The 21468-nt window shown below is 43.0% G+C and overlaps 1 protein-coding gene across 2 annotated transcripts in view; it reads right to left on the reverse strand.

Moving 5' to 3' along the window:
• IGF2BP1 (insulin like growth factor 2 mRNA binding protein 1) overlaps positions 1-21137 on the reverse strand; it is a 65918-nt gene extending 44781 nt beyond the window's left edge. Inside the window, exons 1-2 of one of the 2 annotated variants that reach the window (XM_048830239.2) lie at positions 20555-21137; positions 19181-19241 (exon numbers count right to left, since the gene is read on the reverse strand). In XM_048830239.2, coding sequence (XP_048686196.1) covers positions 19181-19241; positions 20555-20729 — 236 coding nt within the window. In that variant the 5' untranslated portion in view covers positions 20730-21137. The remainder of the gene's footprint in view (positions 1-19180; positions 19242-20554) is intronic. The other variant, XM_048830241.2, reaches the window with a different exon arrangement.
• Positions 21138-21468: the final 331 nt, after the last annotated feature.

Raw genomic sequence — 21468 nt, forward strand, 5'->3', positions numbered from 1 at the left:
CACACACTTTATTATTTGTATTACCATAGCACTTAGGAATTCCAGTCATGGAGCAGGAACCCACTACGCTAGGCGCTGTACAAACAGAACAAGACGACAATTCCCTCCCCATAGAGCTTACAATCTCACGCTTAACTTATTTTTAAGAAAAAAATTAAAATATTTTCAACATTTTTGTAAATAGGAAAATGTGGTTGTCAAGCCACAAACATTGGCCGGGTGAGTCCGACAGGTACAGAAGCTGAAACTACTTTTAACTTGTTCCTTTTTATAATATGAGCAGATTTCAAGTTGTCAACAACTCTGTAAAGATAAGACTATGTTATTATAGCCACTTCAGAGAGAGGGAAACTGAGGCACAGACAGACGTGTGCCTTTGTGTATATCACCCAAAGTCAGTGGCATTGCTGGGACTTGAACCCAGGAGTCCTGATGTCCTATTCCCCTGCTTGGACAAAATCCCATGTAAGTTTTATTAAATCCTTATGCCTTTTCTCCAGAATTCTGTATATCTTCCACTTTGCCCTATGGACTAATATGTGATTTCTCTTTCTGGCATTCTTATTTTTTAATTAAGCAAAATACACTATGCATTTCACAGACTATATAAGAATGCAAGATCCTGCCTGGGAGAGTTTACAGATTAGCGAGACATGACAAAGCACGTTCCAAGCTTCACCAGGTGATGCTACAGAATAACCAAAGTTTCTAAATTCTGTGTTTAACCCAATGCTTCCTAAAGTGTGGGCCATGTGCCCTAGGGGGCACAAGAGAATAGTCCTAGGGCACAGACAGACAACTCGATTGTCCTTCAGGATCTCAGCTTTCACTTCATTTCACTTCACTTCCCCCGCTTTTGAACAGTAAGTCTCTAGCTAGTGTGGTTGTGAAGAAAACCTTCAAAGCATGAAGTGAGAGTACGTAACCCACGCAGAAAGTGCAACCCATGCAGAGAGCCTGCCTGAGTTTCCAGAGAGCCTGAAACAATAGCTTTGAGGTTCGAATGGTTCATTTCAACAGGTGCTAACCCAGTGCCAGTGACAACGTATTTGAAATGTCAGCATTGCTACCTATTTCACTGCTCACCGAAGCATGTGAGAGAGGAAGTATCATATCATGGAGATCTGTACTAGCATTTCCCAAAAGGGATAGCAGGGGGGAGGGGGCACGCAGAAGATATATAAATTACAAAGATGTGTAGGCTTTTAGTAGCAGGACTGCAGGGTAGACAGGGAAACCGAGTTAATTTCATTTTTCTGAAATGGGGCTTGGACTTTCAAATTTTGGGGAAACCCTAATTTTGTTGTTATTTTTCCTGTATTGCCACCGCACCTGGGAACCCTAGTTATGAACCAGGCCCACATTGTGCTGGACGCTGTACAAACACAGAACAAAAAGATGGGCCTGTCCCACAGAGTGCGCAATCTAAGTATAAGGCAAGATACAACAGATGGCTACAGACAGACAAGGGAGGTACAAAGAAACAATGCGACAACGTTGGTCAGAAAGAGCAGCCGTGGTCACAGCATACCAGCAGCCTAACTGCGGTCAAGGTTTTTGTAGGCATCATGGAACAGGAGAGTTTTCAGGAGGGTTTGGAAGGAAGACAATCGGTTTCTCAGAGATTTCTGGGGAGCACTGTCGGACGGCGTGGGAGAAAGCACAAAGGTGCTTGTTGGAAATCTTAACAAGGGGGCAACGGAGGCTGATCACTGGTGAGAGCAATAACTGTTCGCTTAATAGAAGGAGCGGGGGGGGCGAGGGGGAGGACACAAGTGCTCAAGATAAGAATTATCTTCCTTGGCCCAGGAGTTATATTTGATCCCAGCCCTGCAATGAGTTCATTCGAATTACTGCGCTACTCGTCTGGATAAATATTTGTCGCTTGTCAGATGTCTTCTTCTACAAGCATTTTTTTGAGCTGATATAGGCCAGACAAGTGTATTGCAAAAATTTTGCTCTTTGCCTTTCTTTCCACGAGAGCTGCAGTGAGTTATGTCAGAAATTCAACCTGCTAATCGAGCCCCTTTAGGATACCTCTGCAAACCCGCACACGCTAAGCGCCTCTGGTTAGGCCATAAAGGTTGCGAACCTTTGTGGTGAGCCAGCAAAAGAGAGAATATTTCCAGTTGAGCACATGTAACTGGGAAACCAAAGAGAGCGATTTGGGGGTGGGATAAAAGAAAGAGAAGGTTGTGGGGAGCTACCACTGAGGAAGAAATCTGTAAAAATATATAGAGTCACTAGATTAAAGTAGCAACAGAAGAGAAAGCAGAAAGAAAATAGGACTAATTCCTTGGAGAGTCACTGGTGCAGAGAAGACGAGATCTAGGAAACTCATGCTGAGGAGATCCGGCCGTGCAAGATCAACAAAGGTGAAGATTCTGGCTGAAATCTTCCTGCAGTCACAACCTTGGGGTATCTCAGAGAATCCTACACTCGTGTTTGTGTGTGCGGGAGAGATGCACAGACATGCACAATTCTATTTGCCCAAGCCTGTAGTTATTTTTGAGATGCAAGGACAATAGCATTAATTTTTTTCAACCAATCAGCTTGGTAAAGGATAGGCAAGGGGTATCTGTGCTTGGATTGGTGATAGCCAATCTGTGGCTAGAGAGAATCACATCTAGCGTTAGGCAGATATACGGCTCTGGGTATGTCTCCATTAGAAACGCTACAGAGACGGAAGGGGTTCTTCTATCCCTGCAGTAAATCCATCTCCCCGGAGAGATGGTAGCTAGGTCAATGGAGGAATTTTTCCTTCGATCTAGCCCTGTCTATAGCAGGGCTTAGGTCACCTTAATTAGGTTTCTCAGAGGTGTGAACTTTTCACGCTCCTGAGAGACACAGCTGGGTCAACCTAACTTTCTAGGGTAGACCGACCCTCAGATTTTCCAAAGGGATGAAGAGGTTCAGGCATCCAAATCGCATCATCCTTTGGGTCCCCATAGAAAATCGCAGCCTAAATTATTCCCTTTTTTTCTTACCCATTCCAGAGGTGAGTTGAGAAGGAAAGGCGCCCTCTGGTGGGTAGAAGACAAAGAATGATCTGGGTTCTAGTCCCAGCTCTGCTAGGCAGTCATGTTACCTGCCTCAGTTTCCCCCATCTGTAAAACGGGGATAAAAATATTTCCTTACCTCACAGATGGTTGCCAGACTAAATTCATTAGCATTTGTAAAGCAGGTAGGGATCCTGGGATGAAAGGTGCCTTATTAATATCAATGTATCTCATCAGAATTGCCACCCCAGACCCATGGTCCATCTAACTCAGTGTCTAGTCCCTGACTATGGTCAAAACAGGATGATCCAAAAGTGCAAGAAATCCCATGACTCCTCTAACAGGAAAGTTTATCCTGCACTTGCCCAGAGAGGAACTATCTATTAATCTTGCATACAGTTACTGCCAAAGTCAATACATCAAGTATCTGTGGACAGGGCCAATTTAACAGTAAGTAATAGGCGGGAAGATAAATGGATTTTATACGTGTCCATTTTGCATTATTGGCCAATTCTAATTTGCTGGCGACCTGCCACATATTGAAAGGCTCTTTCTGTTGTTCTCCTCGTGCCGAAGCCAGGAACTGTAGCCCCAGCTAAGCTTTTCGTACAACTACCACCAATATCCTAACCCCACAACAGAAATGGGGCTCAGCACAGTACAGTAAGGACCGAAAGTTGCTACCATCTCATGGCTGTTCAGTGGCCCATGTGAAATAAGTTGGTCTCCACCCAGCCACCAATAACCACTGCAGATCTGCCACCTCAACTGGCACTAACTGGGTCCCCTTGGTGGCAATATTAGCTCAGAGATCAAGGACAAAATGGACTACTAGACTAAATTCACCCTATCATCCATAGGCATCATCTACTGTAGTATTCAAGGCCACATTTCTTTATTAAACATTGCATGCAAGCAGGGACTGATATGTATGACAATAGCTCCAAGATTCACAAGCTGGATGACTAGAAATGAAAACTCCAGGAGATGGGAAAAAATCAAAACAATACTAGACTCTTGATCCACATGTACGTTGGGAGGTGGATGAAAGATGGAGCAGAAAATTTAAGAGAGCTGTGAGAATGGAAACATTTATTTCTTAAGGCTGGTCTACGTATGAAATTGCACCAGCTTACTTAGAGCTGTGATTTTATCATAATTAGTGAAACAGGTACAATTTTGTATGTGGACACTCTTAAACCTGATTTAAATCAGTTCAGCTTGCAGAGGTAAATTTGCAGGTGCAAGTTAAACCAATATAACCAGTTTAAAAGCAATACCAGAGTGTCCACACAGGGGTTTGGACTACTTTAACTATACTTTTTTTCCAATCAATTTAAGTTAAACTAGTGTAATGACTGCATGTAGTCAAGCCCCGGGGGAGACAGTGAAATTGGAAAGGGAATCAATGAGACTATTGAGAAGCCAGAAATTACAACGTGGGTTGTGCTGTCTCCTGCTGCCTTTCCCAAGATTCAGGCTCAAATTGTTGGAACTGTGGGTGTGTATCAACCATGAAAGTTTGAGCCAAATCCTGGGGACTGATTCCATACTGTGTCTCCGAGAAGTATCTATTTTAACGTGAGCCAGTTGATTATTAAGCTAGGTATTTTCCACTAAAAATTTCAAATGGAATGAACATTTTTCATTTCATTTGAAATTTTTCATTCCCTCCATCCTACCTTCTCTCCTTTTTCCCCCCACTGGAAAAGAAGTAGGAGGTGACAGGGAGACCAGAGGGGGTGCAGGATAAAAATTTTCAAATGAACGGAAAAATTTGCATTTCATTTGAAATTTTTAGGAGGAAATACATAGCATTTTTAAGCCAGCTCTGGTGAAAAACAGGCCGTCTTTTCCCTCCTTTATTTCCATTAGAAAAAAAAGGAGGAAAGAAAAAAGGAGAGAGGAAGGGGAAATGAAAACAAAACCAAAAAAATCTCAGAACCATCAAAAACAACCCACAGGGTTCGTTTTTTCATTTGAAAACATGAAAAATTTCAACAAAAAACAAAATCTCCCACAAACGTTTTCATTTTGGTCAAAAAGTCATTCTCATACAAAAATGCTTCAATGAAACAATTAAAACCAGCTTTCATTTTAAGTTACACAAAGGCACTAATGATTTGAGATGTATACCACCATTTCCACCCCCCCACCCACACACAAAAAAGACCCCGCTTCCTTCCTAACAGCAACAAAAAAGCTCCATTCAACATAAAATTCCCCAGCCATTTCAAAGGAGACTATTCCCTCCTGTGAGACAGGAAATACAGCCCCTGAAGGGGAAGGAGTGGTGTCAGGGAAGCAGTTTAGGATTTGTTTAAAAAGAGACCATGCTGCCGAGTTCAGTTTGAGGACCACAGACTGGGGTTTCATCAATATGGAAGGACAACCATAGCCCAGCTGGGCCCTTTAAGAACTAGGGGAACAGGGTTGCTGGGAAATGTAGTCCTGCCTGACAGCCATATTGTAGTCCCAGGCTGTGGCAAGGCATGCTGGGAAACAAGGAGGAGTATATATACTCTACCTTTCCGCAGCTGGAGAGAGAGTTGTAAAGAGACAGGTTATGAAAGTGGTCTTGCCTGGATGCAACGGGCAAACAGAACTGGTCTCTTTATTTAAATTGCATAATATTTATGTTCACCCAACCTGCAGAAAATCCTGTCCACAATTTCTCAGAAAGTTGGATCAGGCACTTATCACAGATGCTTGCTTTAAAAAGCATAAATATTATGCAATTTAAAAGCCCTGAATCGGTGATTATTTTTTTGTTTGCTTATTTGCTTGTTCACAAATTGCACTGATGTGAGATTTTTTTGTCTGGCTTGTCACAAGGTCTCTGTGCACTCAGAGATGCAACACAAATTTTAACTATACTTTTCTTTGATGGCTGAAGTTGGAAACTTGGCATTGAAAACCCTCATTGTGGATTACTGAATTGCTTAGTCTGAAAGGGGAAATAACTAGTTATAAGTAGAACTGGGCAATTTTTTTTAAAATGTCAAAATCCTCCCCTGCCCCAAAACCGGGAAAAATACGTTGACGATTTTCATGATTTTTCGGAGCCATTTTTGGATCAGCTCTAGTCTGAGCGTGCTCAGTAGGCATCTACTAAAATTCATTAGACTCTACTATAGTCCCAGCCAATCTGTGACATCACTACACATTTTTCTGGTCTGACCTGACCAAGAGGCTCTGGCAGGGACAGGTTTTGCTGTTGGGACAATTAAATATTTACCCGTGGTACAAACCTTAAGTGCTTTAACATCAGGAAGGAGAGATCATCATAGGAATGGGAGCAGCGGGAGAAATTGATAGTTTCGCAACAGATGCTCCAACTTGTCTTGCATGGATGCACCAGCTCACATTACTTTGATGGTCAGCTCTTTGAGGCACGGACCATCTTTTGTTCTGTGTTTGTACAGCACCTAGTACAATGTGGTCCTGGTCTATGACTGGGTTCCTCGGCACCACAGCAGTACAAATAATAATAATAAGTAGTAATTCAACAAATGTCATGATTGGCGCTTTGGCACTTATCCTCTTTTACTGCTCCGTTGTAAAACAGTCTACAAATCTGACATGTGTTCAGTTTATAGCCTTTTCTTTTGGGAACAGGCAGCCACCACGATGCAAACTAACAATGTGGTTTTGGACACAGACGTTTTCCCCCTAAAATTTCCCATCCTTGCTATTAGTGGTTTAGCCCCCACCGGTCATAACTAGTGCAGACCAGCTGCTGGCGCTCTAGGCACTGCTCCGTCTAAACTTGCTTGCAATAGGGCTAAGTGACACCGTGGTTAAAATGTCCCCCAGTCCCTTGTAGTTGCAAGCACTGGAGACGAACTAGTGGTAGAAGCCATTATATAAAAGCAGTTTAAATATCTGTAGTATAGACAAGGCCCAGGAAAATCATTTCCTTTCATTCAGCAGTGAAGATGGAACTTTTTCCACACCCCGTGCCTGTTCACCTTAATGAAATGTAAAGGCAAATTACATAGAATCATAGAATATCAGGGTTGGAAGGGACCTCAGGAGGTCATCTAGTCCAACCCCTGCTCAAAGCAGGACCAATCCCCAATTTTTGCCCCAGATCCCTAAATGGCCCCCTCGAGGATTGAACTTGCAACCCTGGGTTTAGCAGGCCAATGCGCAAACCACTGAGCTATCCCAGTGCCTAAGTAGGGCCTGGGAAATGCTGATGCTAAAATACAGGCAGTATATATATATATATATTTTAATGCAAAATTAGGCAAATCCTGCACAAATTGTCTGAATATTTGCTCCAATTTTTAAATTAATTCCCTTCAGACATGCTTGTCCTCGCCTTTCCTGTCTGCTTTCCGTGAACATTCATGTGATCACATTTCATTGGCATGGAAGTTTGCAGAAAGTAGATTCCAAAGTTACATCCACAAATATTCAGGAAAACCCAATGTAAAAGTCTCACCTGCCTGCACACTCATCCTGGTCAGGGGGCAGAAACAGTACCATGTGGCTTATCTGATCCATAAAGGATAACCAAAGATAACTCTCTGATCAATCCATTGAGTAAAAACATACACGCAAATTCATAGAATATCAGGGTTGGACGGGACCTCAGGAGGTCATCTAGTCCAACCCCCTGCTCAAAGCAGGACCAATCCCCAAATTCATCACTCTCAAATAAGCATTTAATGAACAGAAATCATTAACTAATTGTGTCTGAGCCATAAGCAAGGAGAGGCTACATTTGTCAGATACAGTTGTTGAGTTACTTGTTCCGCTGCAATGAAATGTTCTACAATGGTCTTCACATAAGGTGTTACGTCTAGGCTGAGATTCAGCAAGGTGTTTAAGCCAGGGTGGGCAAACTTTTTGGCGAGGGCCACATCGGGGAATAGAAATTGTATGGTGGGCCATGAATGCTCAGAAGATTGGGGCAGGGGTGCGGGAGGGATGAGGGTTCTGGTTGGGGGTGTGGGCTCTGGGCTGGGGCTGAGGAGTTTGGGGTGTAGGAGGGTGCTCTGGGCTGGGACCGAGGGGTTCGGAGGCTGGGAGGGGGATCAGGGGTGGGGCAGGGAATTGGGGTGTGGGCGGAGGCTATGGGGTGCAGGATCTGGGCGGCGCTTACCTCTAGCAGCTCCCGGAAGCAGTGGCATGTCCCTTCTCCGGCTCCTATGCGGAGGCACGGCCAGGCAGCTCTGCATGCTGCCCCATCTGCAGGCACTGCCCCTGCAGCTCCCATTGGACCACCAGAGGGGGTCACTGGAGCACGTCGGAGCCGGAGGAAGCCATGCCGCGTCTTTTGGGAGCCGTGTGGTGCGGCCCCCAACCCTGCACCCCGGCTGGATTGGGGCAAGCCCCACACCCCACTCCCCAGCGGGAACTTGCAGGCCGGCTTAAAACGGCTCACAGGCCGGATCCAGCCCACAGGCTGTAGTTTGCCCACCCCTGGTTTAAGCACATGCCTCGTTTTAGCTTGTGAGTAGCCCTGTTAATTTCAGCTGGAGCAATCACATGCTTAAAACGAGGCCGCATCTGTACTAGGAGCTAGTATATATTCTATGCTTTGCAGTATAGCTACACTTGCATACCGCACTGGTAAAGGGCTCCGTGGTGTGATTGTTTTTATACTGGCAAAGCTGACTGTTACCAATTTAACTTATTCCACCATCGTGAGAGAAACAAGCTATACTCTTAAAAGCACAGTTTTACTGGTAGAACTGTCTACTTAAGGGGCTTTTGCTGGTACAGCTATGGTTAGGGATCCCATCTCTGCCCACCCCTCACCAACACAGCTATGCTGGCAGATGTCTGGAGTGTAGACGTGGCCTGAAGCATGTGCTTAAATACCTTGCTGAATCGGGCCCTGAGTTACTAGAGGTCAGGAAATGCAAGCAGTGGTTCTAACGGCAGAGCTAACTGAGCCTCAGTGCACACCCCGGGATGTGGAGGCAGAGAGAGAGGTGTATATAAAATATTACTGCGGTAAAATGTGCATTACAAAAAAATTACACAGGGCCTGATTCTGCTCTCCTTGCCCCAACATAAAACAAGGCTAAATCCGCCCTGAAATCAACAGCATTCCACTGGGGGAATATCAGCATTGGGACCCCATCACTGCTGCATTGGCTTTCGCATTTGCTGACATCTTGTGGCTCAACATGTAACTTTAACTGTGCATGAATATGAGGGGTTGGTTTATTTAAGGGTTGGTTTTTACATTTAATGTAGCCAAAGGACCTGATCCTGGAGCCTTCAGTCATGCAAAGCTAACTAAAGCGAGTGGGCATTTGGCCTGATTCTGGCTTCACGGATCTCCTCTGGCCCGTGACTTAGTCGGGTTATCATTTACTTCCCATCCAAACCTGATATGGAATAACTTTGTACCCAAAAAACTTTATCTTGAAGGAGTTCTTAATCCTGCGAGTTTCAAAAAGGTTTGACAAGCTCTTAGCAACAGCAAAGACCAACTGAACTGGAAGTCTCAAGACACAAAAAACAATTGTACTAACCATTTAAAACATTTATTTGGCTCTGATAAAATAAGTGGCCTTTTAAGCAGCTCGACCAAGAAGACTCTGATAGCACCCACCACACTGAAGAGATCGCCTTGTGGAGCTGGAAAAACATCTGGCATATGGGGGCAGGGGTGTTTTAGGGAATAGATGCAGGCAGGAAAATTTGGCTTGGAATGCAAAATAAGATGCTGGGTACAAGTGCCCTGTATGCTGCCTGGTTTTTAAGGCCACGCATAAAGGAATGAGCCTGGTTTACAGGAGCTTGATGCAATAAGCTACGTCACTTGCTCCACTCCAGGTCTGAAAACAGCTTGTTATTCATTTTAGGCCTGCCCTGGTTTTAGAAATCTTTGCACTAAAGGAGAGAGGGGGGCAGCAAATGCTCCACCCCTTTCTCCAGACCCTGTCAAAGCACCTCTGGAGTAGGTGCCCCATAGAAATGAGGACGGAGTCACTATCCAATCCCCCTCCACACACACACACACGTCTAAACGAATGCAGCCTGGAGCAGTATTAATTCAAGGCTCTGTTGCCAGTGTTGCCCCCTTCTTGATGGGAGAAAAGGGGGCATCTGTTTTAAAAGAAAGCAAGAGGAAGCACAGAGGAGCTAACCCTCCCTGGGACTTGTAGGGAGGGTCTGTGGCCACAGATCTTGTGCATCCCTAGGGTTGGCAGGCTAAATCCCCTCGCTCTTCCCCAGCAGCCCAAGCTCATCGCAACAGCGGGACTGGGACGACATCAAGGGAACTCTCCAAGTCTTTTCAGTGCCTCCTAGGGAGCATCTCTGGGCCACGGAGGGCAAGGTTTTCTTGAGTGCTCAGCACACTGGGTGCTGAATATTTTTTAAAAGGTGGCTTCTAGCTAGATGCTTAAATGGAAGGCGAGCTCTTGAAAAATCTAGCCCTGGTTCTTAAAAAAACGTGGCTCTCAATCATTCTTTTCTTATCTACCTTGGGGTCCATAACCATAGGATCTATGCCATTGACTTGATAAAATAAAATACAGCAGGCTCCTCTTCAGAGCAACACCCCCCCTTTCGTTTTTTTTGCACCACTCAATTGAATTCCAATCGGAAGTGATGTTTACACCTTACAATACACCCAACCGACCCAGGACTTGCATCTCGCTGCACCAGAAGTGGAGTTTCACCAGAGCTGAGCGTCACCCTTGTCATATGATCGTGTGTCAAACGTATCCATGGGTGCGCGCGCGCGGTCGGATTGCTCTATAAAACCCACCCCGGTGTTTGACTTTTTTAATCACCCTCACGCGTGTTGATTGGACCACTACAGCAGCCAGAAACGTGTGAAATTTCAGCTCCAACCACGTCATGGCTCACCAGTGTCAGTTACAATAAAATAAAATGACCCGTTTCCTGAAGGATCAGGAGCACTCTTGGGAGGGTTGGGTTTGGTGGGGTTTTTTTTGGAAGACAAGCTTGGACTCCCCCTCTTGAGCTGCCCTTTCTGTGAGGAGGCAGGGCATGAATTAAGGATGCACCTCTAGCTGAACCAGTCACGGTTGCCTCTCGCTGCCCTCATCTCGGGATTAGGGCCAGCAAATGCTAAAATTATAAATACCCGTGCCTGCTACCCATCTCCGCCTCTGTAGTCATAGCTGTGCCCCTCCCCCACCTCTTCACTAGGCTCTATCAAGAATCTCAATCAAATGTCTTCCACTGTTCCGATTTTATTGCAAGACCTGTTGGGGAAGCCCCCGGGTGGGGGGCTGGAAAGAAAGCTGGAAAGGGGACAGTTCAGGGCAACTGCAAAAGCAGGAGCGGCAGAGGCTACAGGCACAAATAAAGACTTGGGGTAGAAACGTCAAAAGCACCTAAGTGACTTAGGAGCCTAAGTCTTATTTTCAAAAGCGATAAACACTTAAGAGCCTAAATCCCACAGACTTAGGCTCCTAAGTGCCTGAGTCACATTTGAAAAGGGCACTTAGGTGCCTAAGTGACTTGGGAACTCAGGGTAAGATTTGCAAAAGTGCTTAACTCCCACTGAGAGTCGGGTACCCAGCTTCTCTTTGTGCCTTTGAAAATCTCCCCCATAATAAACTGAGAAAGTGCCCCATTGTTTGAGACACTTTAAAACTAGGCTGGACAAAGCCCTAGCAAACAGACTGGAGGGAACAATTCTGCATTGCCCCCTGTGGGGAGGTGGGGGAAGGGGGATGAACTAAATGAGCCTTACCAGGGGCCCTAAGCAGCCTGGCCCCAATCCAAAGCACAGCGAGTAAGTGCTCAGCTTGAAGCAAACGAACAGTCCAATTAAGTCAATGGAACTAGTCACTGCTTAAACACGTGCTTTGCTGGATGCAAACCAGAATACTGCGAGCCTTATCTATCCCTGGCCTTCTCTATGCAAGAAAACTGCTCATTTAACTTACGTTCCGTCTACATTTAAACCACTCCAGCAGCTCAGCTGCAACATAAGAATTATTCCATTGACCTAAAAAAACGAGGAGTCCGGTGGCACCTTAAAGACTAACAGATTTATTTGGGCATAAGTTTTCGTGGGTTTTTTACCCAGGAAAGCTTATGCCCAAATAAAGCTGTTGTTAGTCTTTAAGGTACCACCAGACTCCTCGTTGTTTTTGTGGATACAGACGAACACGGCTACCCCCTGATCCATTGACCTAGAGATGTCTATACCACGGCTTAGGTTGGCTGAATTACTTTGCATGGGCCATGAACTTTTTCACAGCCCTGAGCAGTGTGGGTAAGCCAACCACACTTCTTAGCGTAGCCCCGTGTAGCCACCTAAGAATAGCATATAGTACCTAATCTTCAACTGATTAGGAATTGGACTAACCTAAACTGCATTAAGCCACTTTTCAATCAAAGTAAGAGTTTGCACTGGTTTTAACTAAATCACTTCAAAGTAACACTTTAAATTAACTCTCTCATGTAGGCAAGCCCTCAAATTTCACATGGACACCATCACCAGGAAAGTGTAGAGGAGCGTCTGTTTGGCTGGAGAAGTTTTAGATGTTTTCCATTCTTTCACCCCTATAAATATCCAGTTTCAAAGCTTGGACTAATAGAAATTGGAAGAATTCTGCTGAAAAGTGAATGAGGCTCAAGTAGCTATTCTAAAAGTCTATCGCAGCTGATCATCTTATCAATGAATATAACACATGGAGAATTCTCTCTCTTCCACGTGTTCTCTAACCGAACTCTTCTTCTAAGGGGTTTCAGAAATACTTTCCAGCAACATTCAGTCTGTTAACAAGGGGTGTATGCCTCATGCAGCCTTCATCACTGCAGCTACACTTTGGAACTTGTAGAGTCAAACAAACAACTATAATTAAATCCTAAAAATGTTTTCCTAGCTGGATTCCCAAAAGACCTGGACATTTCTGGGGATAACAAGAACACCCAGAATTGTAGTGAGAATAAAAAAAAAAAAAGTTGGATTTTATATAAACCCTCAAGCTTCAGGGTGTAATCCAACCTCTGACTGATACAATTAGGAAGAAACTGTCCCTAAACTGACTAGCCCATAACTGCCTTCTGCAAGGTTTCCTACACCTCCCCCTGAAACAGCTGGCACTAACTGTTACTGGAGACAAGACCCTGGATTAGATGAACCCTTGGTTTTATCTAGTATGGCAAGCCCTATGTTCCTCTTCTGCCTTTTTATTTTAAACATTTTTAAACTTTGCATGTTAAGTACCTTTTTTAAAGTATCAGCATTCCTTTCTGGAAGACCCTCCCTGTTCATTCACAGTTTTCAAACCCAAAGCAAGTGGAATAAGAATTCAGAAGACCCAGTGGGCTCACGGACAAAGACTGACAAAACATTGACAACAGAGGTAGAATTTTCAAACTCGTCTAAGGGCTAGTCTACACTAGACAATTACAGGTTTCAGAGTAACAGCCATGTTAGTCTGTATCCGCAAAAAGAAAAGGAGGACTTGTGGCACCTTAGAGACTAACCAATTTATCTGAGCATGAGCTTTCGTGAGCTACAGCTCACTTCATCGGAGCTCTAGCTCACGAAAGCTTATGCTCAAATAAATTGGCTAGTCTCTAAGGTGCCACAAATACTAGACAATTAGGTTGGTATAATTACATCGCCCGGGGTGTAGAAAACACACCTCAGTCCCTGTGCAGACAGTGGTAGGTCGACGCAAGAATTCGAGCTAGCAACTGCCTCTCGGGGAGATATATTATCTACGCCAGGGGAAGAAACCCTGCCATCGGCACAGGTAGCGTCTACACCAAAGCGCTGAGTGTTTTAAGTGTAGACAAGCCCTGTGTGACTTAGGAGCTCGTGTCTCATTTTCAAAAGTAACTTATGAGTCTTGGATTTAGGCACCCAAGTGTCTAAGTCACTTTTGAAAATGAGACACGAGCTCCTAAGTCACTCAGGGCTGGTCTACACTACGGGGGGGGAGCGGGGGGGGGGAGATCGATCTAAGTTATGCAACTTCAGCTATGTGAATAACATAGCTAAAGTCGATGTACTTAGATCTACTTACTGCGGGGTCTTCACTGCGGTGTGTTGACGGGAGACACTCTCCCATCGATTCCCTTTGCGCTTCCCGTTGAGGTGGAGTACCGGAGTTGACGCTAGAGTGATCGATTTATCGCATCGAAACTAGACACGATAAATCGACCCCTGCTAGATCGATCTGGCCTTAGACCCTTTTGAAAACATTACCCCCATCTAAATAAGAAAACAACCTAACAATGACTTTCTGGGTAGGTTTTGTTTCGTGTTTTGTTGGGGTTGTTTGTTTGTTTTTTTAGCAATTCACGTGCAGTAGAGATTAAGCTTTTCCGATCACTGTTAAAGTCGTCATCATCCCAATTCATCTGCCCTACTCTCTACTGTAAGAGAAACATGCTGAAGAATCCCTTGGTGTTCACAAAACAGTTTTACACATATAAATTCTCCATCATCAACATTTTTTTTAACACTTTCCTGTTTGCAAAAGCAACATCTACTCTCTAAGAAACCCTTAAGTTGCCACAAAATCGGGGGGGTGGGGGGGGTTTGATGGGGTCTTTAAAAAACGAATGGCATAATTAATAGAGAGTGAAAACCTTTTACACACTGACACTGAGTGAGGTACCTTCCATTCATTAAGCCAGCAAAACCTGTAAATTACTACTAGAGGCAGAAGGGGATTCTTTCTGTTTCTTCAGCCTGGAATTTCAAACACTGGACTAACTCAATCTTATTTTTCAACAGCCTCTCCTGCTTTCTGAACTTTCCCAAGTCCTAGTGGCACATTCTGGAAAACATTAACATTTCTATATCTGGGGGGAGGAAGGGGGACGGATGCCTTCTTAAGTGTCTAAATTCTTAAAGCTGTAACTTTTTTAAGGAGAAAAAAATATTTATTTTTTAAAAAATGGTTTTAATCTAAAAGGCAAAAGTATAATCAATCTCTATGGGAGAAACCGATCCAGACCCAGAAACTACTACAGATGTTTCCTTGAGCACCAAATTCACTCTCCTTCCACAAGGAATACCATCAAATGCTAAAAAAGAAAAAAAAAAAAAAAAAAGGGCATCTACAGGTCTTCATTTTTCATTGGTCTAAAAGCTGAGACTAGAAAGTTTGCAATCAAGTTGCAACTTCTGGTAGACACTTGCCAGTTATAGTTTTTACTGAGAAGGGGTGAACCAATTGCTTCAAACTGTAAATTATTAAGATTATCTTTTATTTTCAGTTATATTAAAATTGATCACATCTCAAGTGACCAAAACTTTAAACCTAATTTTTTCAAATTTACTCCAGAAGAACATGGAACTAACAAATTGTGTCTATCCTTCATGGTTGGAAATCACCAACAGTGTTCATTTACTACAGGTATTGAGGGTGTCAAATAAGTATTCATAATCACTGATTTAAATGTATTAAGTCCAAAGCGAACCTATTAAGATAACCAAAAAGGAGATCTTAAATAAAAGCTTAGAATATTAAAATGGAAGTTTTTTTTCCTTATATCAGGCATTTCAACTTTCAGAAACTGCTCTAAACAAGAATGGTGCTAACTTCTCTTGAAAGGCAGAACCTTTAAAAAGTTAACAACCTCTGATTTGTGGGAGGTAAGTGACCTCAAGAATGGGTTATAGATTTAATTTGTCTCAGCATTCAAGAAAGTTTTCTTGAATTAAAACAAACAAAAAAACCTACCTAGATTTTCCATGAATTTTTTGTAGAACCAAGAAATCAGAAGCAAGTAAGATGCAATTTTTGTCAACTAATACTTTTTTCTTTTAAAGTGCCACTTGGTGTTTAAACAAAATTTTAAAATATTTCATTATGAACACACATCATGGATAAGATTACAATATTTCTACACAGGTATTAACTTGAAACAAAGACTGGGGGGGAAAAGGTAATCCAACCCCCCTCAAGCAAACTTGTTAAATTATACCCAGAGCAATGCAGCAGACAACTAAGTATCTGCTTGTAATTAATAAATGTCCTTCTTCTGTTTGGGGACACAAACTTTTCTAACTGTATCTGTTCTTTACAAGTTGCCTTTGCTTAAAAATAACCTGTGCAAATCCTTTTAGTTTTAAGTGTATTGGCTGTTATCAGCCATATTCACTATTTCCCTCAATTACTAAGTTTCATTCTCTCTGGGCTACTCACTTCCACATTCCTCATATTTGGAATGTTTGCTTGATGGATTCACTTCTTTCGTTCTTTCTTTCTCCCCCCCCACCCTTTATTCATTCATTCTTTTTTTCAAATCTATCCACTTAAGTCTTTTCAGTTTCAGACAGATCTACCCCCCCTAAAACATTTCTTAATCTTATAGGGGTTTGGGGGTAAAAATTCATTTATCGAAGGGATCATTTCTTCAGTAAGCCTTTCAACATACACACAATTTTTCAGGTTTTTGTGTTTTCCTTTTAAACCATAATTCCTAATTTTGCCAACCCTTCCTCAGTAAAGTCACAGAGTAGCAATGAGAGAAACTTTAACCTAAGCAAGTTTCATAAAACTTTCAGGTTTAGAATATTAATCTCCAAACAATTACATTGTGTATTTAGCATCAGAGTATTTTCTTTCTTAATATTTTTAAAGTATTTATTTAAAATGGTTTCCTAGCAGCATCAACAAAATCACTCTTAATGAATGCGTTTCTCTTATATTTTGGGGGCAGAAATACATACCAACAATTCTCTTGTGTACTGTTAGTTTATTCTGCATGTTTTAATTCATATTTATATTAGAAGTGAGGAAAAGAGAAGAAACATTTTAAAGAAGAAAGGAAACCCTCATGAAAGATGCATTCACTATATGAAGTTTAATCAAATACATTCAGTTCCAAAAACATCCTTCAGTTTTATTGAGCATTATTATTTTTAATTTCTAATCAAACAGATCCAATCCATAAGACAACTTTTATTTTTAAAATTCTCAGTAAAGTACATGAGTGAATGTAACTTTATTTTTTAAAATTTCTGTACTTAACAACCTTGTCAGGTTTTATTTCATTTTATTTTAAAGAAATCACAGTAAGAACATCTGATTGAGTCCTTGCCTATCCTACTTAATTAACTAATTCCTGTTCTATATGTTCTTAGACTGGAAAATTCAAACTCAAAACAACCAGAAAAACAAACTCACTTAGAAACATTGCCTCTAACATAATATCACTCTGAATTTAAAAAAGAGAAAAATATGGTCTACCATCTAGTAAAGATTATATTTGTCTAACAACTTCCAAGTTTACTATCATTTTTAGAAAAAACAGAAATACAAGTCTGTCTTAGGAAACTGAGACAAAGTTACTTTCTCAAACCATAGTTAAGTGACAGAAGAATATATCCAACTTGAACACCACCGCAATATTGTATTAATAAAAGTTACTTGAAGTTAAGCACTTTAAGGAGAAAGTCAACATCAAAAATGGCTTCTGTAGCTTTAAATAAAGCAGACTAGTGTGTGTATGTGTGAACACATATATATATGTGTGTGTGTATATATATAAAACCACCACACTATGGCATACAGAATCTATATGTAATTAATTTTATTTCTCTTGTTTCTCACTAAAATTTGCTAACTAACCTTAGGTCTGATTTCTCTTCTTATAAACTTTAAACCACAATTTGTTTGAATTACACTGTGTTTACATTTAAGAATAGCTGCTCTTTGACATTATTAATAAAGTCTGAAAAGGGTTAGGAGAAAGCAAACTAAGCAATATTTTGAAATCTACTGTGTTCCATGCAACCTATAGAGTATAGCTCTTCTTTGATATTGTTAATAAAGTCTGAAAAGGGTTGGGAGAAAGTGAACTAAGAAATAGCTTGAAGTCTACTGTGTTCCATGCAACCTATTGATTTTCTAGCAGTGCTAAGAAAAAAAAAATTAGACTTTTTTTTCGATTTTATAATGTTACCTTCAGACTGTAATTGCCTTTCCAATAACATTTCATTCAATTGAAATTTACACCACAACCAAGTCTTTGAATGCTGTATTAAGCAATATTGATCACCAATGCATGAGTTGGGGGCTTACTGCTAAAATATTTTGTATTAAAGGATTAGATCAGTTTTAAGGTTTGAGCTAAACCTACGGGGTCTCACTGACCTATAGAACACACTGCATTCAGCCCTGCAGTCTCTGGGATTCACATGGACACACTGGTGTGTAATTTTAAAAGGCCAACAAATGGAAAAGAGAGAGCTGGGAAGCAAAAATTAAGGCTTACCCTTTGCTAATAACACAGATTCCACTAGTCTTCAGGTATATTTTTTCAGTCATAAAAAAGCTAAAACAATCTTTCAAGAAGCCACCTCCTTCCTGCTCTGTTGTTGAAGTAACTGCCTGGTCACGTGGATCAAGCATATTACAGATTCTGCTAGAATTCAACGTAGACTATTTGTATTTTGGGCCAACTTGCCTGCTTCCTGTGGGGTAGGGGAAATGTATCTTTTCTAGAAAATATTTCTTTTCTTTATGTGGCATCTGCCCTACACTGCAAAATATCTGCTGGTAACCAGAATAAATCATCAGCCCAAGGTGAGCACCCAACAACAAAAGGCCAAGAACATGGAGAAGATTGTAGACTTCTGAAAAAATCTAGTGGGAGAAATGATACTTGTAAAGAAAGGAGACACTTTTTCATGTTTAAAGTAAAGATGAAGGAAATTTAATAATTACAGCTCAGTGAGAGTTCTTCTCTACAAGAAGCTGGGCCAATGTCCTTAATTCAATTAATTTACACTACACCTTAGCATGAAATGTGAAAACAAGGCCCTATTTTTTTTTTTAAAAAAAATCCAATTTAACTTTTTTTTAAATATTAGGTTACAAATTTTAAAAATGTGTAAAAGGTATTTCAAAGTGAACAAAACAGCCTGCCTTCAGCAAGAGCTCAGCAATACACCACCTTGGCCAAACCACTATTTTGTACCTGGCTTTTGGGGGGTTTTTTTGGTTTTTTTTTTTTTAAAAACTTACTTTCAAAGTAACTTAAACAAACAAAGGCGAAATGTAAAAGTTGATTCTCAGAATTGACTCATGCGTAGCTTTGGGCAGCTCTAAAACCCAGTAATCCCCTCTTACATTTAATTTCACATGCACACGATTGTGATGATAAATCCTCCCCCTCCGCCTCACCCCCCCATTATAGTTGAGCTATACCCTTCCAAACAGGGAAAATAAGAGGAATTAAAACACTGTGTTTGTTACCTTTGCTTTTTGGGTACTGAATGTTCAATCTCTAGCTGTTTTCCATGTAGCTCCACTTTCCCTACAAACAAAATGTGTCTTTTTTAAAAATCTGAGCAGGGCTGGGATGCAGAAAGGTTTGGGTAACATTCTTGCCCCTGAACCTTTTCGTTTTAATTCTAATTACACAGCACAAATACATGTTCTGATTCCTCTGCCAGGGCACTTTATTAAATACAAAACTGCTTTCGAGCTGGGGAGCATTGGGAGGTACAGGCCAGCAGCTCCCTGGACAATGCTGCTGAGGAAGATTTGATTCCTTCGCTCGCCCTGAGCGGTGTTTTGAACAGAGAAGTCTGCTTCAACGAAAGGAAAAGGAATTAAATATTAAGATCCATTCTTTGCTGTTGCTTCTTTGTGTGTGTGTGGGGGGGGGGGGGTGGCTCTCAGGTTTTTTTTCACACAAGGGCTGAAAAGATCAAATGTTTCTCAGTGGAACGAAGGGCGTTTTCCTTTCAAAATGGGGAGCTCTGCCTAACTGATCTATTTTGGGGGGAGGAGAGGAGGGTCGAAAAGGAGGATCTGAGTTTGGGAGAGCCTGGCATCAGCTAAAAAAGATGATCTGCTCCCTAGGAGTTCCTCTCTGTGAGAGCCCAGCATGGCGACCTTCGCGCTACTACACACAACACATATGCCCCAGGAAACCCCACGTTCAAATCAAAATGGCTAAAGTCCCACGCCCCCCTCCCCTCCTGCTGATGGGACCCCCCCCCCCAACACACTGATTACGGCCCCCACGCCTTGGGGGGAGCCACGCTGGGGGCGGCGAAGGCTGCTGGGAACCCCGAACGGCCTGGTGCTGCTTGGAGGGAGGGGCTGGATCTAGGGGGGACCCCCCAGCCCGGATACGGGGTGCTCTGGCTGAAGGGAAGGGGGAAAGCAGAGGGGAGAATCGGCCTCGCCCAGCTTCCCAAGCTAGTCGGGGGAGAGGGGTGGGAATCGGGGATTTCAGCTCCCCCACGCGTGACTTTGCTGGGGAATCCCCTGGTGCTGGCCCCGCGTGGCCTTCGTTGCACCCCCCACGATTTGCTGGGGTGGGGGGGGGGAGGAAAGACGCTGATTCGTGATTTTGGTTGCTTAAAGGCGATCCGTGTAAGGCCCTGGGAAAAGCAAGGGGATCCGGCCCACTGGCGAAACAGGAGGGCCATGGCTGGGTGGTGCGTTCATCAGAGATGAACTGGGGGAGCCATGAGAAAGAAGGAGGGGGGGTTAGAACAGCAGAGCCCCCCCCCCTTTCCTTATTGGAATTATTTTGCAAGGGCTAAGAGATTTGGTGCAAAAGCAGAAGGGAAGAAAGGGGGGAGGGGAAGGGGAGAGAGAGATAATCTTGCTTACCAGAAAAAGTTTCGATGGCTTTCATAGCCCATTGCTCATCAGGGCAATCCACAAAGGCATAGCCCGATTTCACCAGAAACTGACCACTGAAGGAGATCTTATGGTCATTGAAGACTTTCTCCAAGTCGCCTGGAGTCACGTTTTCGTTTAGGTTCCCAATGTACAGCTTGTTCATGGTGGATCACAAGAGATGTGGATAGTCGGTGGGTGGGTGTTAAGAGAGGGAAGGGGGGGGAGGGAGGGTTGATAGGGCTGGGGGAGGTGGGGAACAACTTTTCTTTATGGATTCTTCAAATTAAAAAAATCCCAAGGAAAGTTCCCAATTCAAACTGGAGCCCAACAACTGGGAAAGCGAGTTGTTATTTTTTGGGGGGGGGCGGTTTGGGTTTTTTTGGTTTTTTAGGATTTTTTTAGGAGGGGCTGGGGGGGAGGAGGAGGTGGGATTCCTGGTGATCACAAGCTCAGTGGGGGGAGTTGGTTGGTTCCACTGGGATGGCGGGCTGGGGGGAAAGTGCGGCTGTTTTTGGCTCAGCCCCCCAACTCCTTGGAGTCGCACTCGTGTGTCACAGGACGTTGGGTGAAGCTGCCTGGCACCGCCCCTAAATAAAATCGACCTGAAGAAAAAAAATGAGTGAAAATGTTTGCGAGAGGAAGCCACGTGGTGGTGGTGCCGAAAGCCCCGCCCCCCTGCAGTGGGAGGGGCGGGCACCGCCAGGGGGGAGCCTGACCCTTTATTCAAAAATAAAATAAAATAAAATAAAATAAATTACTATTTGATTTCCAGTTGGCCAAGGGAGCCTTTAGATGTGGGGACGTTGGCTTCATCTCAGCAAGCATCCCTCCAGCTTCCTCCCCCCCCTACTCAGCCTTCTCTAAAAATCAAGCCCCCCCCCCGCCCCCAGCCTGGCTCCCCT

This window comes from Caretta caretta, chromosome 27, assembly GCF_965140235.1.
Source record: "Caretta caretta isolate rCarCar2 chromosome 27, rCarCar1.hap1, whole genome shotgun sequence".
NCBI lineage: Eukaryota > Metazoa > Chordata > Testudines > Cheloniidae > Caretta > Caretta caretta.